This window comes from Apus apus, chromosome 1 (assembly GCF_020740795.1).
Source record: "Apus apus isolate bApuApu2 chromosome 1, bApuApu2.pri.cur, whole genome shotgun sequence".
Classification (NCBI taxonomy): Eukaryota; Metazoa; Chordata; class Aves; order Apodiformes; family Apodidae; genus Apus; species Apus apus.
The window spans coordinates 32,091,711-32,110,740 of NC_067282.1; the positions used below are offsets into that span (position 1 = coordinate 32,091,711).

General features: G+C 37.7%; 1 protein-coding gene across 1 annotated transcript in view; it reads left to right on the plus strand.

Annotated features, from left to right (window-relative positions):
* VWA8 (von Willebrand factor A domain containing 8) overlaps positions 1-19,030 on the plus strand; it is a 184,770-nt gene that overhangs the window by 137,579 nt on the left and 28,161 nt on the right. Inside the window, exons 37-39 of the mRNA XM_051609029.1 lie at positions 1,062-1,266; positions 16,258-16,366; positions 17,103-17,259. Of these exons, the coding sequence (XP_051464989.1) occupies positions 1,062-1,266; positions 16,258-16,366; positions 17,103-17,259 (471 nt within the window). The remainder of the gene's footprint in view (positions 1-1,061; positions 1,267-16,257; positions 16,367-17,102; positions 17,260-19,030) is intronic.

Genomic DNA, 19,030 nt, shown 5'->3' on the forward strand with positions numbered 1-19,030 from the left:
GCAATCTATGGGAAATCTGAGCAGAAGTGCAGATCTAAAAATGTACTAAATGTATTAAGAACTGATAACTAAAGCGATTTTTCATATATATGAGAAGTAAGTCCTATGCTAAAAATCTAACAACCTTTCTTCCTTCTGGCATAGCTAACCTGGTCAATAAATAAAATAACTCTTCTTTGGCTGAATTAATGGGTGGTGATTTCAGTTGTTGGTAGAAGCATATGTGTTACTCCTTCCTTGATCTTTGAAAATTATCAATTGTAGTATTAGTGCAAGTTGTCAAGTCATTGTGCATGTCATTAACAGTACTGAAAAAAAAACCACAAAGAATCTTTCCTACTTATCTAAATTTCCCTCCTTCTTGAAAATCTCTTACTTGAGACTTTCAAGACTCCTTTGGGCTCATCTCTGTGTGACCTGCCCTAGGTGATCCTGCTTTGGCAGGGTGGTTGGACTTGATGATCTCCAGAGGTCTCTTCCAAGCCCAGCTATTCTGTGATTCATATTCTGTAGCTCTTAGGCCCCTCTGTTTCAGCAGTAAATTTTTTTCTGCAAGTTGACTGTTTCAAACAGTGCTGAGAATCTCTGTGCATAAAGTTGTGACATCTTTAAATGGGTGTTTAAGTCTTCGTTTTTTATTTAAGCACTAGAGAAAGGTGTTACTTGAAATTGATGGAAAGGTGTTTTCCTCCATGCCCAGGTCATGTTGTTTCCTATTTCTTTTGTAGTTTTGTATTTTTCTAGAAAACTTTTAAAAACTTTTCATAATCTTTATAGCTTTTTATAGAGACTGAGTTTTCAGATAGACAAGATCTAACAGTGGGTTAGGCAACACATGCTCTTTCAGCCTGGTCTTTTATACTGACAAGTATCTTTTAGTCATATCCAGTTTCAGCAGGTGGAATGTTTCAGATAAAATAGTCAGTCTGCAGAGCTTAGTTATAGTCTCTCATGGAATGAGGATGTAATTTCATTCAGCAGTCACCGTCACTACAAAAACACTCATCCTCTTTCTAATTGCAGTGTCAAGAAAAAAACCCTATGAATGCTTTGTTTTTCAGTTCAAAATCTCTCTCTCCATATACATCTTGGCTCTCTAAGATCTCAGACACCGATGCGCTGTTGGCACCGCTGGGCAAAGCAGGTTTGGTTACTGTGGACCTCGGAGGTGGTGTGAGGCTTTGGGAGACTGGGCTGGAGAGCCTCCAGAGGTCACTGCAGGACTGGAGGAACATGATTGGCCAAGAAGATTCTCGTCCTATGCAGGTAGGAGTTCACAGAGCTGAAGTGAAGAAACATTTAACAGAATGAATTGCAAATGAGTTTTCAGCTGGGAGAGGGGTTTGAGGAAGCGCTGTGTTGAAAAGCACTGTGAAGAGGTATGCCTGCAAGAGAAGTTGAATAGTTGTCTTCACTGAAAAAAAACCACACAGTAACTTAATTAGAAAGCTTATTTGTGAGCCCCGTAATTATGGTTACTGACAGTCTCTTTGTCTTGCAGTGTTTGTGTTTTTGCCAAATTCCAGTACATTTAAATGTAAATTAATTCTTTATCTCCTGCTGATTTTTAACTGCAACTTTCAGAATGTAGAATAATGAAAATAATTTTTAAGGAAAGTGTGTGCTTCTCCAGAGTTCAAATACTTGGAAAAAATTATTGTGTTGGTATGTTAGAAAGTAAACTTTAAACATAGCAGGAAGATGCCTGGAGTTCACATTAGTGCCTTTGGCTAATTCTGAAAATTCTCCAAGTTGTAAGACTCTCTCTACAGCCATGTTCTCGAGTGGAATGCTTAGGTAGATGTTGAAAACATACATGTATGCTAGATGTGTGTGTGTGTGTGTATGTATACACAAGTATTAATGTACTGGCTAATATGTGTGATCACCATTGCAACACAGGGGGGAAATTCAAGACTGTTCAATTGCATCTTTTGTTTCCATTAGTGAAGGTATCACTTTGAAGAGCTAGGGTGTGTTTTAGGAGGACTTCACCACTTTGGACTAGGAAGATCCTGTCTCTATCTACCATTGCAATTATTTCTGTTTCTCAAATTTCTGTACCAGTTTCACAGTACACTAGAATGAGAAAATGAGGTAAGTCTTCTCTAAAAGGATCTCTATATATTATTGTTTACAACTAGGTGTCCGGCTATCCCAAGTGTGAATGTGATTTATCAAGCAGAAAATATAGCTCTTCTTTCACTTTCTTTTCTCTCTCTGAACTTAGAAACTTGTAGAAGAATTGATGTGTTCTAGTTATTGGACCTCAGGAAATGCCTTCTGTAAAAATCAGAAGGAAAGGAAACTGTTACTCAGTAGCACGTTTGTGTGGTTGCTTTACCAGTTTATACCAATGCAGTAGCACTAGCACCATCTTATGGTCAGATATAGTAAGTTTATACCAGCTCAATTTTATCTACCTATCAAGTTGCCTAGTAGAAATCAAAAGAGCCAGGAGGAACATTTAGAGTTTGACATGTTTTATCAGCTGTTTTTCCTTTTTTTTAATAACTTGTAATTTAATTCACCAGTATCACTGTACTGCCAAGCATAGTAAAGTAAATATTAGAAAATACTGGCTTGGAAAGTGCACAGCACCAGAAAATTTAAAGTCATTTGACTAGTAATGTCAAGTAACCTTTTTTTAAAAAGGATAAGAAATTTTCTTCCAGTCACAAAGCCATTTTCAAGGTCTGTTGTAGAATTTGTCTCTCCTGACAGTCTGCCTCTCTAATTAGTAGGCACATTACAGGGTAAAGTCTTCTTAGAGTATCTTCTTTCTTCTGTCAACACAGTGTATATAGCTCCAGTCAGTGGTTTGTCAGAACTCAAAATGGCATACTGTGATTTGAGCTGAAAGGGCTGAAACAAAGCCTCCCTTGTGATCCACAGATTGCTGTGATTACTGCTAATTCAGTTTCTCTGCTTTACACACTTTGCTTCAAATGGAAAGATAATGAGACCTTACAAAGGCTTTGCAGAGCAGTAAACAATAAATTAAATCTTTTATGTACATCTCCAGTAAGATAATAGATATGTAGTTGCTGTGTCAGCTCTGTACTTTGCTATTTGGAGATCAAGGCCTTCACCTTTCCTATTTAATCCATTTTTTCAATGAATCTAGACGTAGAAGCAGTACTTTATTAAGGCATTAATTTCTGGAAATGAAAGGATTGTTTTAGCTTGAAAACTGTAGATTCCCTGTGTAAGGTAAGCATAGCAAGGACTCTGGTTTTCCTGTTTTAGATACAATTGCTTTGCTAAGAAACCTGTAGCTAAATGTTTGCCAACAGCTGCTTTTACAGAATTTGAGATATTTTGCTGCCACTGGTTGATTTGTTCATTCGAGTGTATGAAAATCACTTTCTTTTAACATTCTTAACTCATGTTAAGTATCTTGGAGTCTGATGAGGCATCTCTAATTCATTGTCTAAACCTGTTGTTCCCAATAATCTTGTAGCAGAAGTTCACTTAAGAAAATTGTCAGTGTTCAACAGAACACTCAGAATTCATTCCCCTCCAACCCCCAACTTCTGCTCCCCTAAAAGCTGTCATTGATGCATCCCACTGCTAAAGGTTTTGCAAAGTTTATTAGCCCTTCATGGTGTTGTTCATAGTCCAAGAGGCTTGTCTAGGTGTCTGGGAACCACTGTTCTGCAAAAACACACAGAATATTTCTGAAGCATCCTGACTTTTGAGAGAAAAAAAGAGTGCTTTCAATATAAATACAGATTAAAAAAAATGAACTGGAGCCAAATCTTCAGGCTTCAATTGAAACTATTGGTACTGTCTTCTGGGGCTGCGTTTTATCTTTCACAAACAGGCTGTGCTTGAAATTCAAAAATGGTTGAGCTTTTTCACTGATCAGTGTTTCTAAAAAGAAGGTCACTTCAAGTATCTGAAAAGAATGAATTAAATGTATGTAAGAATAGGCAAGTTTTAAGGTTTGAGGGTATTTCGTTCAACATCATCTGCCCTGGGGAACTGATGGAGAGAATAGTTTTATGTCAAAAATAATGCTTTAATCTGAAACTGCCATTCCTTTTCCCAGTAGCACTAAAGACATGTTCTTTTGGTTTCTGCTGTGGCTAGTTAACTGTTACTGATGTAGTGTTTCCACAAAGCATGAATCATTGTAACTAGCTAAAAGGAGTAGTGAAAAAAATGACTTCATCCATCCATAACTGTTTCCCTTTACACACCCCTAAACATTAAAGTATGCAATTATTGCAATATCTGGAGCCAGTAAGCATCATCATTGCTTTCCAGAGGAGTGGACTGTGACATAAGGAAGGCAGGTCGCTTGTTCAAGTGCACACTGTATGTCTAAACAGTTTCAGAGGCCTAAATTCAGTATAGACCCATAAGGATAAATTAACATCCTTCTTGCCTGTGTTGCAAAGGTGAGTAGCTGTAATGTCCTTGAATGCTGCAATCAGTAGGAATATACCTTAAATTGGGCAAGCAAATTGAATATAAATGCAGGACAGCCACCTAAGAAAACAAATGTCAACTCTAGGTTCCTTGAGGTTGAAACATGCTTAGCTGAAATGAGTATAAACATGTTCAGGAAAGCTTGAGAAATGCAATAAAAAGAAATATTTTATCAGATTTAAATGGCTGTCTTCATGGTCTTCCATCAGAACAGAACACATAAGTTATTCTATGTCCTGTGTGCAGCTGGAAGACCTGAACATATGGTTCATATCAGTAACATAAAAGGTAAATGTATATGTATTCATCACCAATAGCTAAAAAAATTAAGGGTGGGTTTATTTTCATGGGTCTGCTGAAATAATCTCTGATTCAGGAGCTTTTTGCTAAGAAAAAACCCCATTTTTATGAGTTCAGCAGCACTCAATGGTATTTCCCAACATTCAGATTTTCTTCTGCAATCCATCAGTTAACCTTTAGGTCTGATAAGGGCAAGGGCAAATACTGTGTAGCTATTATGGGATGCCAGATCCATCATTAAAAATATATAAAATATATAAAATATAAATACATAAAAATAATTTAAAATGTCTTCCTAACCTACCTAGACTTCATCTAAAGCCTGGGTTGAACTGGAGTCAAAGCTGAGTTCTTTATTTGAGGTAAAAGCATAACCTTTAGCAAGGGTGGCTAGTCCTTCTCACCACCTCCCCCGGTTTTTTATTTTCTACTTTAGACCAACTGTTTTTTCTAACCACGTGAGGGCATCAGTGAGCTGATAAAACTGATTTCGTTCATCTCTTCTATTCTGACGGTACAAGCCCCATAAATTAGAATCATAGAATACAAAATCATGGAATGGTTTGGGTTGGAAGTGACCTTAAAGATCATCTAGTCCAAATCCCCCTGCCAAGGTCAGGGACACCTCCCACCAAATCAGGTTGCTCAAAGCCCCATCCAGCCTGGCCTTGAACACCTCCAGGGAGGGGGCATCCACAACTTCTCTGAATAACCTGTGCCAGTCTCTCATCACCCTCACAGTGAAAGAGTTCTTTCTAATGTCTAACGTAAATCTGCCATCTTCCAATTTAAAACCTTTCCCCCTTGTCCTATCATTCCATGCCCTTGTCAAAAGTCCTCCCCAGCTTTCCTGTAGCCCCTTCTGGTGCTGGGAGGCCGCTGTAAGGTCTTCCTGGAGCCTTCTCTTCTCCAGGTTGAACAACCCCAGCTCTCTCAGCCTGTCTTCATAGCAGAGATGCTCCAGGCCTCTGACCATATTTGTGGCCCTCCTCTGGACTTGCTCCAGCAGCTCCATGTCCTTCCTGTTTTGGGGGGGCTCCAGAACTGTACACAGCACTCCAGGTGGGGTCTCATGAGAGCAGAGTAGAGGGGCAGAATCAGCTCCCTTGTCCTGCTGGCCACGCTGCTTTTGATGCAGCCCAGGACACAGTTGGCTTTCTGGGCTGCAAGTGCACATTGTTGGCTCAAGTTGAGCTTCACATCAACCATCCCCAAGTCCTTTTCCTCAGGACTGTTCTCATTCCATTCTCTGCCCAACCTGTATTTGTGCTTGGGATTGCCTAGACCCAGGTGCAGGACCTTGCACTTGGGCTTGTTGAATTTCATGAGGTTGGGCACAGACCCACCGCTCAAGCCTGTCAGGGTCCATTTGGATGGCCTCCCTTCCCTCTAGGGTGTCAACCACACCACATGGCTTTGTGTCATCAGCAAACTTGCTGAGGATGCACTCAATCCCACTGTCCATGTCAGTGACAAAGATGTTAACCAGCACCAGTCCCAGACACTGAGCCATTGACTACAACTCTTTGAGTGTGACCATCCAGCTAATATAAAAAAAAAAAAAAAAAAAATTCAAATTATGGAAAACATATGCAGTGAAGAGTTTTTGTAACTTTGTAGGAGCAATATGATGGCATTCTACAGTCCTGCACGGAATCCTGAAACACCTGAAGTACAGCAGATTACAGAGTTATCTAGGGAGTAAGTGGAAAACAAGTTATAGTTTGATACCATTGCAGTTCCGAGATCTGTGAGCTCCAGAGACACAGTTGAGCTCTCTGAGCATTTCCTGGTCTGCATGATTCAGTCTAGCACAGTGAGGGGTAGCAGACATACACTGCCCCTTAAAACAAGACATCTGAGTATAAGACTAGAAATTCACAGACCTACAGAGCTCCATAAGTTGTATCTATAAAAGTCTCCACTGGGTAAAACAACTCTGATGATCATCGATTCTCTGCCAGCTACTTTTTGTCATATAAATGTCCTCAGCTGAAATGAGGCCCTTGCTGGAAACACTGTACAGACATGTTTAAAATACATTCCCTTTCCTGAGGATCATCTAGTCTAATTAGAGCCGACAGACAAAAAGCAGGAGGGGAAATAACCTTAAATTTCTGCTAGAACAGGCTGATCCTGCACAAAGTTCCTCTTTCTTCCTCTGACCTTCCTGTGAAAGCCCATGGTTCTCATGGGAGAAAGTATAATAACCTGCACAAGCTGTCTTTCAGATCTCAGAAAGTCTGCAGCCGTGCATGTTGCTGACATAAAGGCTGGAGTAAAATCCTGCCTGCCCAGCCAGACAAAGGCATACTGAGAATTCTGCAGTTATGAAAGTTGTTCCCCAATTAGTGAAAGGACAAACAGTGAAAATTTAAATAATCTCATCACTTACAGTAGTGCTAAGTGTTGGAGGCTTTCCTTTAGAAAACCAAGCAACGTAGCTGACTCTTAATAACTTACGTCTCTGTTGCTGAAGGACAGATTTAACAAGATTCTAGGTCTATAGAAAATAAGTCTTTTCTGCTTCCATATGTAATTTTTTTTTTTTTAACTTTCTGTTGACTGTGCATTGTCTCTGTGGTTTTCTGCCCAGAATATTCCAAATTGTTGCCATGTTCACTTATCCCATCTTTCTAGCTGTTGATTATTCAGGGTATTCCTGAAGAAACTGAATTCAGGGCTCTTTGAGTTCATTAATGTTAGGATATGTGTAGTAGTCATTATAAATAACCAAGATAAATATTGTCTGTCTGCTCTGAATATATTTTGTAATGGATTGGCATACTAAAAAGTTTATGACATCACATCTTTTAGTTGAAAAAAAATTGACCCATTTTTAATAACAGGAAAACGGAATTTATACAGGCGTTAAAATAGCAGAGGATCTGTTAGATAGAAGCAATTGTATGATATTATCTCATTACATCATTTATTTTATCCAGCTTTGAAACCACAGAGTACGTATTCAATAAAAACAAGACTCTAATGCATCTACTGCTGTAAAGTTTTGGAGTTGGTTCTTCAGAGTGATGACAGCGTTTAGTTCAAAACAAGACCCACAGCAGCAACAACTGCACTTGATATTGCAGTTTGGGTTTTTTGGTGCATAAAAACTTCATTTGCCAGCCAGATATCCTTTTTATGTGTTTCACTCCAAATATCCACCTCCTTCCTCACCCAGATTCACTTTTATTTTCTGTATCTAAAATCCCATTAAAGCTACAACATTTGAACAGTTTTGCTATTTGGGACAGAAGTTTAATGCTCTGTGACTTTTAAAAGCTACTTTTAGAGAGAAATGTTCTCAGGAGGCAGGTAGTGCATGAGGCTTCATTAGTTCCTTTTGAATTCTTGCAAAGTTTTACAGACAAGCTAAAAAATCAAAATGAAGCCAAATGAATGAAGAAAACCTAACAAATGTTGTATACTGCAGTGCAACTGATGTTTTTTTCATTTCTAGATGAAATTGAAGAAACAGGATGTATTTCATACATCATTATTGTCTTGTCTAACAGTGAATATTCCTTTCTGTGGAAGAATGACTTGTGGGCTCATTTTTGTAGTGTTGATGTGAGTAGAAATTGTGCTGTTAATTTTTAGCACACAGAAAAAAGCTGTACATGAAACTATACAAGTAAAAGTAATAGAAACCATTAGAATTTATTTTGTTTTGGCCTATTTTTGCAGTTGTCTCGCTAGTTTGTGTAAGTAGATTATAAAATGTTTTCTTCCTGTCTTTGGTAAAATCAGTTTTACAATAGAATGTAAAACCACTATGGAACAGGCAGGTTATCCTTTGATTTGCCTGATGTGGAACCTTTATATACTCTCTGAGAAAATAAGGCGTATATTCAGCTGCTGATAAAGACTGTAATAAAGAAAGGATGTTCTTGTGACCTGGTAAATGCAGCCTAGGGTAATCCTGAGGTTTTAAGCTTGTTGGGGGGCTGGGGGAAGGGGAGAGAGGGATAAAAGAAAACAAAGATTTTGTTTCAGGGAAAAATCAGTCTTTTTCACATCTACTGAAATACATTCTGCATTCCACGGAATACATTTCCTAGTCCTTTGTGCCACTGTGGGATGAATTATTTAATGCCTTTTTCACCTGGAGAATGGTCATGTTTTGTTACAGTCGAAGTCAATCTTCTTTCATAATAATGTGCAATTGTGATAAAAGATTTTTCACTGATTTTGATTAAGAAATTAACATCTTCCAAATCAGCTGTAGGACAAAAGTCTAAGATGTTTTCACTTCTTTTCCTGCAGTGATCTTCTGGTACGTGCCCAATATTTGTCCACAGTGCTAAAGTGCTATTTAAGAAAACATCACTATTTTAACTTTGTACTATTTGTAGTGGTTTTATATCAGCAATAATGTATTGCATTTAATGGAAAGCAACAGATATTCTTCATTTACTGTAAACTGCCCTGTTTAACGTATTGTATATTCATGAAAAGGCAGAACAGAAGATTAATTCTTTCTCTCCATGTCCCAGGTATATTAGGAAAAGAGCAGATATCTTCTAATTTCCATCTTACCATGGTTATTTCCTTTATGATAAAAAGAGTAAATTAAGGATGAGATCTTGCCAGCCTAGATCCTGCCTACATCTGCCTACTTTCCAGGACTGTATAATCATAATAATAATAATATTATAATAATAATCTAAATAATCTATTGCATACCTCCTTATTTTATATTAAACTAAGCACTTTAATCATGTGAACTGTGTTCCACCTCAAATCTTTCTGGTCAACTGTAAGAAACACCCAATAATGCAGTTTTCTTACAAATGCTGGAAGAAGTGCTTATGATAATAATTATTGTTTGGGAACTTTAGCTTTTTCTTTTTAGAGAGTCTTCCTATGTACATATTCTCTACAGCTGTAAATACTGCAGCTGTAGCCCTGTATTCTTGCATTTTGTAAAGTGATGCTTTGCCCATTTGTGTGTGTTTATTAAGTTATGATACATGAAATCATGCTGGTTTCAGTTTTGGTAAATATGTTGTATGTGGAATGCTCCAAAGAAAGCTTAAAAGGCCTTCGTAGAAAGGTTGGTTGCTTGTTTGTCACTGCATACAACGAGGAAGTGTTCTACTTATTTCTGTCACAAAGATACAAAATCCTACAAGGAATGTCCAGCTCTGTTTAAATATCCCTGGAAGGTATAAGAAAATTTGATTTGGGGTGGTTTTGGGAATGGAAATTTTTATTTAGTCTAGTTTTTAAAGCACAAATTGCATCCCTTTACACCTGCAGGATGTTAGCCTGGAATTAGAGTATATTTTCTGGCTTTTTTTCTCCTTCTGAAGTTGTATGCATCTGGTAGGGACAGATGTATTTAAACTAAGAAGTGAAAGGTTTGTTCCCCTGTACATGGGGCAGGTCCCCCCGCCCCCCCCCCCCCCCCCCCCCCCCCCCCCTCCCGCCTTGAAAAACAGAGTTTCTTTGCCAGGCCTTGGTCAGGAGCTTGCTTTTGTTGCTGTGTGCACAGCAAAGGAGCTTTTCTGGCAAGTGTTCCTGAATGGGAGGCACTGACACATCCTACACCCTTCAGGAATTTTAATGAAGTTAACTACATCAGAATACAGAAGTAAGCTGCTGTATTAAAAGACCATTCACTCTCACACCAGCTTGCTGTGTTGAACAGAAGTCTGTCATGTACAGGGTAGGGTGACAGGAATATCTATCTATAGCAGCATATTTTTGTACAGAATAATCCATCTAGATCAGAGATGCATCCCAGACTGCATCAAGGAAAAAATCCTGCACATTTTACTGAAAGCCATCACTTACTTACTGCTTTTCTATTCAAAGCTAGAACTATTTTTAACATTGTCTGCCTCTGGATTGCAAAGTCTAAAATATATTTCCTAACCTGTAACCACAAGTTCTTTTTCTGCCAGCAGTTAAGTCTAAGTACATGTTCTGCCCCTTGGTTTATCAAGTCAGCATTTTACAAGAATGTAGTGGAGGTATGGGCATCTAAGACAGTGAGAGGCATTGCTTGTATCTCCTGCATGAAACTCCCAGGAATAAAGAGAATTTCAAATGGGGAAATACAGGAAGAGATGAAAGTCCCTTTCTCTTTCCCTGTCTGCAATAAAAATAGTTCCTGGAATTTCAGTCTTTAGTTTATTGTAACAGACCTGAACGATGAGGAGCTGATGTCTGGGGTTGAAATGAATGGGTGAAAAACTGGCAGTGTTGAAAAATGAATGATTGAATACAAGATACACTGAAATATTCATTTCAGTTGACTATGCTAAGTGTCTATTGCTGATTAAATTGTATACTATATAAATCTGTTAATAATAGAGATATAATTTGAATAGTTCATTAGAAGTACTTCATAAAAAGTCAGCCAATTTAGTGAATTTATTGCCATCAGACATCTAAGTGTGACATGCTGAAGACTGGTTGTTGTTTCTTTCATTATATTTATTTGCTTGGCACAAGCAAATTGAGGGCAATGAGCACCTGTTAAGATATGGAAGTGCACAGCTGGGCTACTTGGCACTGCCTTTGAGGTGGTGAAGCTTCTTTTTAAAGACATTTTTTCTTCTCTGTTCATTGAAATGTATGATTTAAGATCACTGGGTGCTAAAATATGGTTAAGTTTACTTGTACAAAATCAGCTGAAGTGAAATTTGATAATGCTTTTGGTGAATTTTACTCATACAGCCTGAGAGATTTGAGAGAAGATGTTGGAAAAAAAATAATTCTGGGCTCAAAAGAGAAGTACTGTACTTGTGAAAACAGCTCATATATTAGAATGAAATGCTGATGTTAAGTGTGGGACATAAATTATTTTAAGAGTACAGCGACCCTCTATATAGCTCACAAACTTCTGTTACTGGGTTACTGCAGCTCCTTCCTTCTCATAGTTATGATGGTGCCTTGTAGAGGCAACCACACAGTGTGTCTGGGTCAGTTGTGTGATCCTCAAGCAGTTCAGCTCCTGTCTTTTACTGAAGGATGATGAAAGTATCAAAATGTGAGGTATGTCAGTGCTTCCTTACTCTCTAGGAGTTTATTTTGTATGTTTAGATTATTTCACATCAGAATTCGAGAGAATTTAATCCCACATTCACTTAAATGGCATAAATTTGGTTCTAGATCCACTTTCAAACGTAGCTAAATTTGGTTACTACACACTATAAAGTTCCCTTACTGTAATTTGCCTGACCAGCTGAAATGCAGACAAAACTACCCGCCTCTGACTCATCTTCAGTGTGTCCCTTACTGAAGATTGTTATGCATTTACTAGATGTTTGGCATAAATATGACACAGCTGTGAAACACCTGGTTTCATTGTGCTATTGAGAACATTAAGTCATGTAACTGGCTTCTCTGAAGCTCTTTGTCTTCTTTATGTTACTATATGAAGGATGATAAGATCACTTAGTTTCCAGACTGAATGTGTTTTATCCATCTCCCTTATGCAGTCGGCTCTTAAGAAAAAAATATAAATAAATGAAGTGTAGCCATGTAAAACTGTTTTGGCATCTATTCATAATCTCAGAATGAACTGATATAGAGCAAGTTGTTCAGATACCACATATCTCTCACTGAATGTAAAATGAGTGTTTCGTTCTATTCCTGCCTGGCTGTCCTTGCTGTCAGGAGTGAATGGATGTATAAGGGGCACGACCAGAGAATAAGGTCAAAGCTTTAAAAAGTCATGGTGTATGCTGTTGTTTCATCCTTTCCTTTAATCTCAAGCACTTCCTTCATAACTTTGCCTCTTTAGAAAAGCACATTCCTTTAGCGTCTTTCTGGCCTTCAGTCTTCATATTCTTCTCACATAAATGTTTTATTGGTTTTCTTCATTGACTTTGGAAGACTCATAGAGTCTTCATCCACAAAGTCCTTTTGGATGCAACCATTACCCATTGATCTAAGTAGCTGGGTCAAATAAAAGAAGAGAACAAAAAGATTATAAACATGGGACTAAGATCATTAATGATTCCTGTGAATTTGAACTTTATGAATTATGTTTGTCCCAGGAGAGGATGTCAGTTGCATTTCTTGTGTGGTGAGAACTTTGAAGAAGAACGTGCCCAAACATGCAGTGTAAAGCTGCTTTTGTGCTATGATCATGAATCACCAATATGTATAAACAAGTTTAGATCATACACAACTGACACACATGTGCTGTGAGTATTTTGGAAATTGCAGTGATTTTGGAAGTCAAAAGAAAGTCTCAGAAGGAAAATTTCGCAATTTTTCCAGCTAGTCTACTCTGACTCATACCTCATCACTGAAACTCAAGGCTACTCGACTGAATTCATCTGTTGTTTTACAAAGCTGTGATAGGCACACCAGACAGGGTGGAACTGCACAGTAATGGAGAAATGAGTAGTGCCTTTCAATGCATGTATAGCTAGAAAGAACACAGATTTCGCTCAAAAAGAGACAGTCAAAACTTTGAGAGAAGCAAAGTTGATAGAAGTCTTGCAGTAGTTTCAAATGGAAAGTATTAAGGAGGGGACAGATAAGCTTTTGAGCAAGTGATTTATATATATGGAAAGTATCCATCACAAGAGTAATGACTGTCTCGGTTTGCCAGGTTCATATCCAATTTTGGATCCTCCCCCTTAAATCTACCTTTTCAACAGTTTCATATGTCAATAATTACCCCAACCCTCAGAGGGGTGACTTATCTATGGCTCTTCCATCTCTTTATGTCTGTCATGCTGAAGAAAGTATCTTTGTCCAAAAGTTTTTCTCTTCAGTTTATTTCCACATGCTTCCTCTGTTTTCACATCCAGACTCAATTATTTACTTCCTTCCAATATATATTTTAATATATTTCAGCATCTTTTAAATTCTAATCTAGGTACTTGCCAGTCTAACTTTAACTTCATAGAGGCTCCTTCAGAGCAGAGAGAAGATGTTAGTTGTAAAATTGTCTTGAAACATTTTCATGGAGACAGGGATGAGAAGGAGAAAAACCTGATAAGTCACTAATGGAATTACCTAAGAGCTCAAATGAAAAACAGAAAAATACATCCAGGAGATGTTCTTCAAAGTACCCTAAGGTGTGCTAATGGAATGCACTTTCTAAGTGTACAGTACATTTGCAAAATATTTACCCAGCAACACAGTGCTAATAAAAACTGGTTCTTAAAGTTTTCAGATTTAGCAAAATTTTACTACCTTTTGTGTGCATAGAAGTTACTTAGAAACTAGAAAATTAATGAAACTCCTGCCTTCACTGGCCTGACACATCTGCTGGTGTAACTCCATTCTAATATCCTTAAATGTTTTGTTATTTTACCCAGTAACCTATTAACTATATATTAAAAAAAATCAGTAAGAAAGTCTCTTTCTTAAGCTATGGTAGATTGTACCACTCATTTCTCTTTCTCCCTCTCATGCCATTTTTTTCAAAGTTTTAATAGAAATCAAGTGTTGGGTTTTCTTCTGTCCTTTTAAGAACAGTTGCAAACCATTATAAAACAAAATACATTCTATTAGCCTGGTGCTGTTTCAAAGTTCTGAATACCTGCTTTAATCAGATCAACACTGTTGTAAAATAGGTTTATATTAGAAATTTGTCTAGTGCATATCTACTAGAAATATTATTTGTGAACAATTTATATGTAAGAAATATGTGTGAGCAATAAAACTCTAAATTAAAAATGTAAAAATATTCAGTTAAATTATTCAGTGGAAAAACTGGACAAAAATAAAATATGGTCTTTGTGTCACTGTTTGTGGTTCTGTTTGCCTCTTAGAGCTTCTTTTGCAGAATTTTTAGTATTTTTTCTATTATGAACCCAGAAGGGTGAACATGTAAAAAATTTTCATAATTTTATTGCTTCTTTTTACAGAATAATGTTTTGTTTTGATTCAGGAGGCTGACACTACTGTTTTGGTTTTATGATTTATTTTAAACCAAGTTCAGCAATTTTTTTTTGACCTCTGTTTCTGATAGTTTTGAAATCTACCAGTTATGCAAAAATGAACTGTTTATTTTGGAGGAAAACTCTTAAACCAAAAATGTGTATAATGCTAAGGGTAACGTGCTGTTGTGGTTGACTGTCTTTCTTCCTATAGAATGTTAAATTAATGTAATTTATCGTATTAGATCTTGATTTTACACTAATGATGTGGTTCACAGAGGATGTGTTGTGCCTCTTTGGATTAATGTAAGTTGTGTAACAAGAAGGAAAATTATGTTTTGAGTAGCTGCCAACACAGTTGTTAGAGCACAAGTTTTCAGTTCAAAAACACATATGGGATTCGTGTCAGCATGAAGTTGAGTCTGCAAGGCTCAATTAAAGGTTAAGCTGCTGTACAGTGCCAGTGAAAACCATGATAATGCCAATGAACTTCAGAGAAGGCAATAAATTGTAGTTATTGGGGCATATAAATTAATCAGAGAATGAAATGTATTATGGTAGATGAGAAGAAAGTTAATTTGTAGAGGTTAAAGACATTAACTTTACATCTCTGTTTCATTTAGTGGCATTAAGTTATGGAAGATTAATAACAGAGGGGCAGTTCACACATGAATCATTGATTCACTACATGACTCAGAGTTTGTAACAGGAAGGAGTATTTTTACCTTCAGTCACCCAATTAAATCCAGCCCCAGCCTAGAGTGACTCAGGCCTGACCATCTGACAGCTGTTGAGTGTTCAGCTGTGCACAGGATCGAGGGGGCAAGTGCAGTCAGCAGACAGGTGTAGAAAACCCACCACTGTAGACATCTGTGGTCATGGCAGGGACATGAAGGGTTACGTGAGCATGTCATTTGAGCTAGACATTTACTGACCTGACAAGCAATAGGACAAGAGGAAACGGCCTCAGGTTGTGCCAGGGAAGGTTTCGATTGGATATGAGGAAAAAAGCCTTCACTGAAAGGGTTCTCAAGAACTGGAACAGGCTGCCCTGCGAAGTAGTTGAGTCACCAGCCCTGGAGGTATTGAAAAGACAGGTAGATATGTTGCTTAGGGGCATGATTTTGTGGTAGACTTGGCAGTGCTGGGTTGACAGCTGGACTTGGTGATCTTAAAGATCTCTTCCAACCCAAACAATTCTATGATTCTAGGAATCTCAGAGAAGAGCATGTGGGTTCTTTAGTACCTGCTTACAAAAGGAAGATCAATCTCCCGATCCATAAAGAATGTGGAGCGGTAACTGAGTGTGTATTAAATTTGTAAAATGGGTTTACAGCCAGGTACTGCCAATACTACAAGAAGCATTCAAACTGTAGATGTTGGCAATTATCAGTTAGTACTTTTCTAGGGTGGATAAGATCTGAAAGCACTAGGTGGTTTGGATGTGACAGTAGTCATAGATCTGGTGTGGGTCTAATGTCATATCCAGAAGCCTTGTTCTACTCTGCTTTATCCTGTTGTCCTCCTTAGGTGGGATGTTGCATTTCTTGAACTAGTGCTGGTCTGACTGCTCTTCAGCAGACCTAATATCTTATTATTAGGCTGTTAGAGCAGTTTTCCTTGCTATAAGAGATATTTACAGCTCTGTTTTTTTATTTGACAGATAACCATTCAGAGGGACAGTGGTTTGGATGTCAGTTCCCCAAAACATGGAAAAGTGGATCCAGACAACATGCCACATGTTGGTGGAAATATGTGGGCTGGTGGAACAGGTTATTAATTTATTTAATTTTTTTGTGCATCACTGAAGGCTGTTAAAGGAAGATGCTGTGCCAGTAAAAAACTGATTTATGAAAGGCCAGCCTCTGCTTAGAGCCATTGTACTCAATACAAGATCCTTCTATCACTGGTGAAAATAAGTATTTGTAGTGTATAAGTTAAACTGTATATAGTGGATCTTAACTTCAGTTACATTTTGTTATTGTTTCTTTTCATTAGCCATATAGAGAACCAAAAGCTTGCAGCCACAGAAACTAAGCTGAGTCATTTGTCATGTCTCTGTAGCTCCAGCAGTTTAGGTTGCGTGGGCAAGAGACACAAAAAGTGCCTCCTAATTCTAAAATAGCATAATAGTGGCCAACAAGATAAAGGGTTTTTTGAACAGTGTAAACCAAGTAATTCCATGGAGAAGACAGGGTCTGAATGAATGGCTTTAAGGACCAGGAGATGTACAAGACTTATATGATCTATAGACCCTTTGTACAAGGTGGAAACCATTACAAATCCAGTCTCAAAGGACTATAAACACAAATATTCCTCTGCAGGAGTTCATTGCAATGCTAGCTGTTTGGTTTTGAAAATCTTTGGCAATAAATATTTCTAGCAGGGACAATAAGCAATTGGGTTTTTTAACATCTGTAGATATGCCAATGGAAGCTTTAAAGAAGGTGCATTCTAATATATTATAAAATGCATAATCTTCATTGTCTTCTATCTCACTCATGTTAGGTGGGAGAGACACTGCTGGGTTAGGTGGCAAAGGTGGGCCCTATCGACTGGATGCTGGCCACACGGTCTACCAAGTATCTCAAGCTGAAAAGGATGCTGTTCCTGAGGAGGTTAAGAGAGCTGCTCGAGAAATGGGTGAAAAGGCCTTTAAACAGAGGTAGCGTGAAAGTCTCTATTTTCCCTTCTGTTTCCCAGAAGAATTTGAAAAAGACGGATAAAAATATTTTTCTTTCTTAACTGCATTTATCAGTGACTGTACCCTGATCATTACTGTTTGACAGCACTTACCAGCATGTCTGTAACTGTTCTGGGTAAGATGTATAGAATGTTTTGTTGAATTAAGCCACCCTGTTAAAATAACCGAGTGATTTCACAGAGTGAAACATAGCTAGGTGGATCTAATGTGAATATTTATCTTTTTTTAAAAGGCATCTACTGTATGGACATTTATTTGAATTATGAGGAATCTAGATTCTATGTTGTTAGGGTTTCATCACCTAGCAAATGTCTTTCAAAAGGAACCATTAAGAGCAAATTGCTTCTGTTTGAAAGATCTGTCACCAAATGGTAAGATGAATTAAACTATTAAAGCTCAGCAGACACTCTTAACACGAACCACAGATCTTCCCAGCATTAGTGAAATGCATGGTTACTAATCAACTATTTCCCAGACTGTGCACAGAGATTCAGGTTTCTTTCACTGACTGAACTCTCAAGTCAACCTCTGGTACTTGGCATTAAAAAAATCAAAGTGTGTTGGCAGTCATTCCAGATGAGTTTTACATTTCAGCCCAGGACATATTGCAGTGTCAGTATCTGTCTGAAAGCAAAGTGTACCATACATGGTTTAAAACATTAGTGCAAATAAATTTGGAAGCAGGTTAATCAGCTTACATTTTGTTGGTATTAGCAAAGTGATTCTCAATGGGGGGCAAATCTGAGTACCATGACGAGCAGATGAGATTGCTACTTGCTTCAACTGATTTATAAATAATTAGGCTGTTAAGCATAAACCACATACATTACATGAATCACTGTACTTAAAAACAACAATTTATCTATTGCATTCAGGTCAAGATTCTTTTTTACCTGTGGTTTTGTTATCTGGAGCATTTAACATTGCCATTAGGGTATTAGTGATTAGTAAAGACAGGGAAAATATATAGATTATGTCAGTGCTTCACATTAAAAGATCCTGAAATGAAAAATACATTTTAATAGTGATCTAACTTACACAAGCAGCATACAGAAATTTAAAGTATTCACCTAAGATTTTGTTTTCAGGCAGAAGGCAGAGCTTGTTTTGTCTTTTTTCCTGATGCTTTATGGGAGAGTCAATGAGGAGAACTACTCTTCAACCTTTCCACATCCCCATTCCTCAAAATTATTTATCAGTTTCTTGGTAATAGAAACAATTGCAATGTATTGTGCTGGGTACTGTACATCTCTGTGTCTATGCACATGGCATGCTTTGATGAGTTTCCACCTACCTGTGTGGTGGTTTGCAAGGTTTGTGCTATGAGAAATTCCTGGATACTGCTACATACGTGTCCTTTAAAATCTGAGTATTTGCACAGGACATAACAGTGCATGTCCTGCTACATAAGTGAGCTTGGCATGGACCAACTGGAAATGTAGCCTATTCTGAAGCCAGATTTGACTTGGAGTATTATTCTGTACCTCTTGGATAGTTGTGGGAACTAAGAGATAAGTGTTGAGAATAGGGAGGTTGGAGTTCTCAGACTGAAGAAAAAGGGGGAGTGTGTATTTCACTGCTTTCTTTACACATTATTATCTCAAAGGGAGAATTATAATAGGAAACTTTATTGTTTTCCTGGCTGGATAATACTGCTCTTAGAAAACATTTGCAATTGCCCTTTTTCATTAGAATGAAATTAGCAACTACCCTTGAATAGATGCAGTATTTT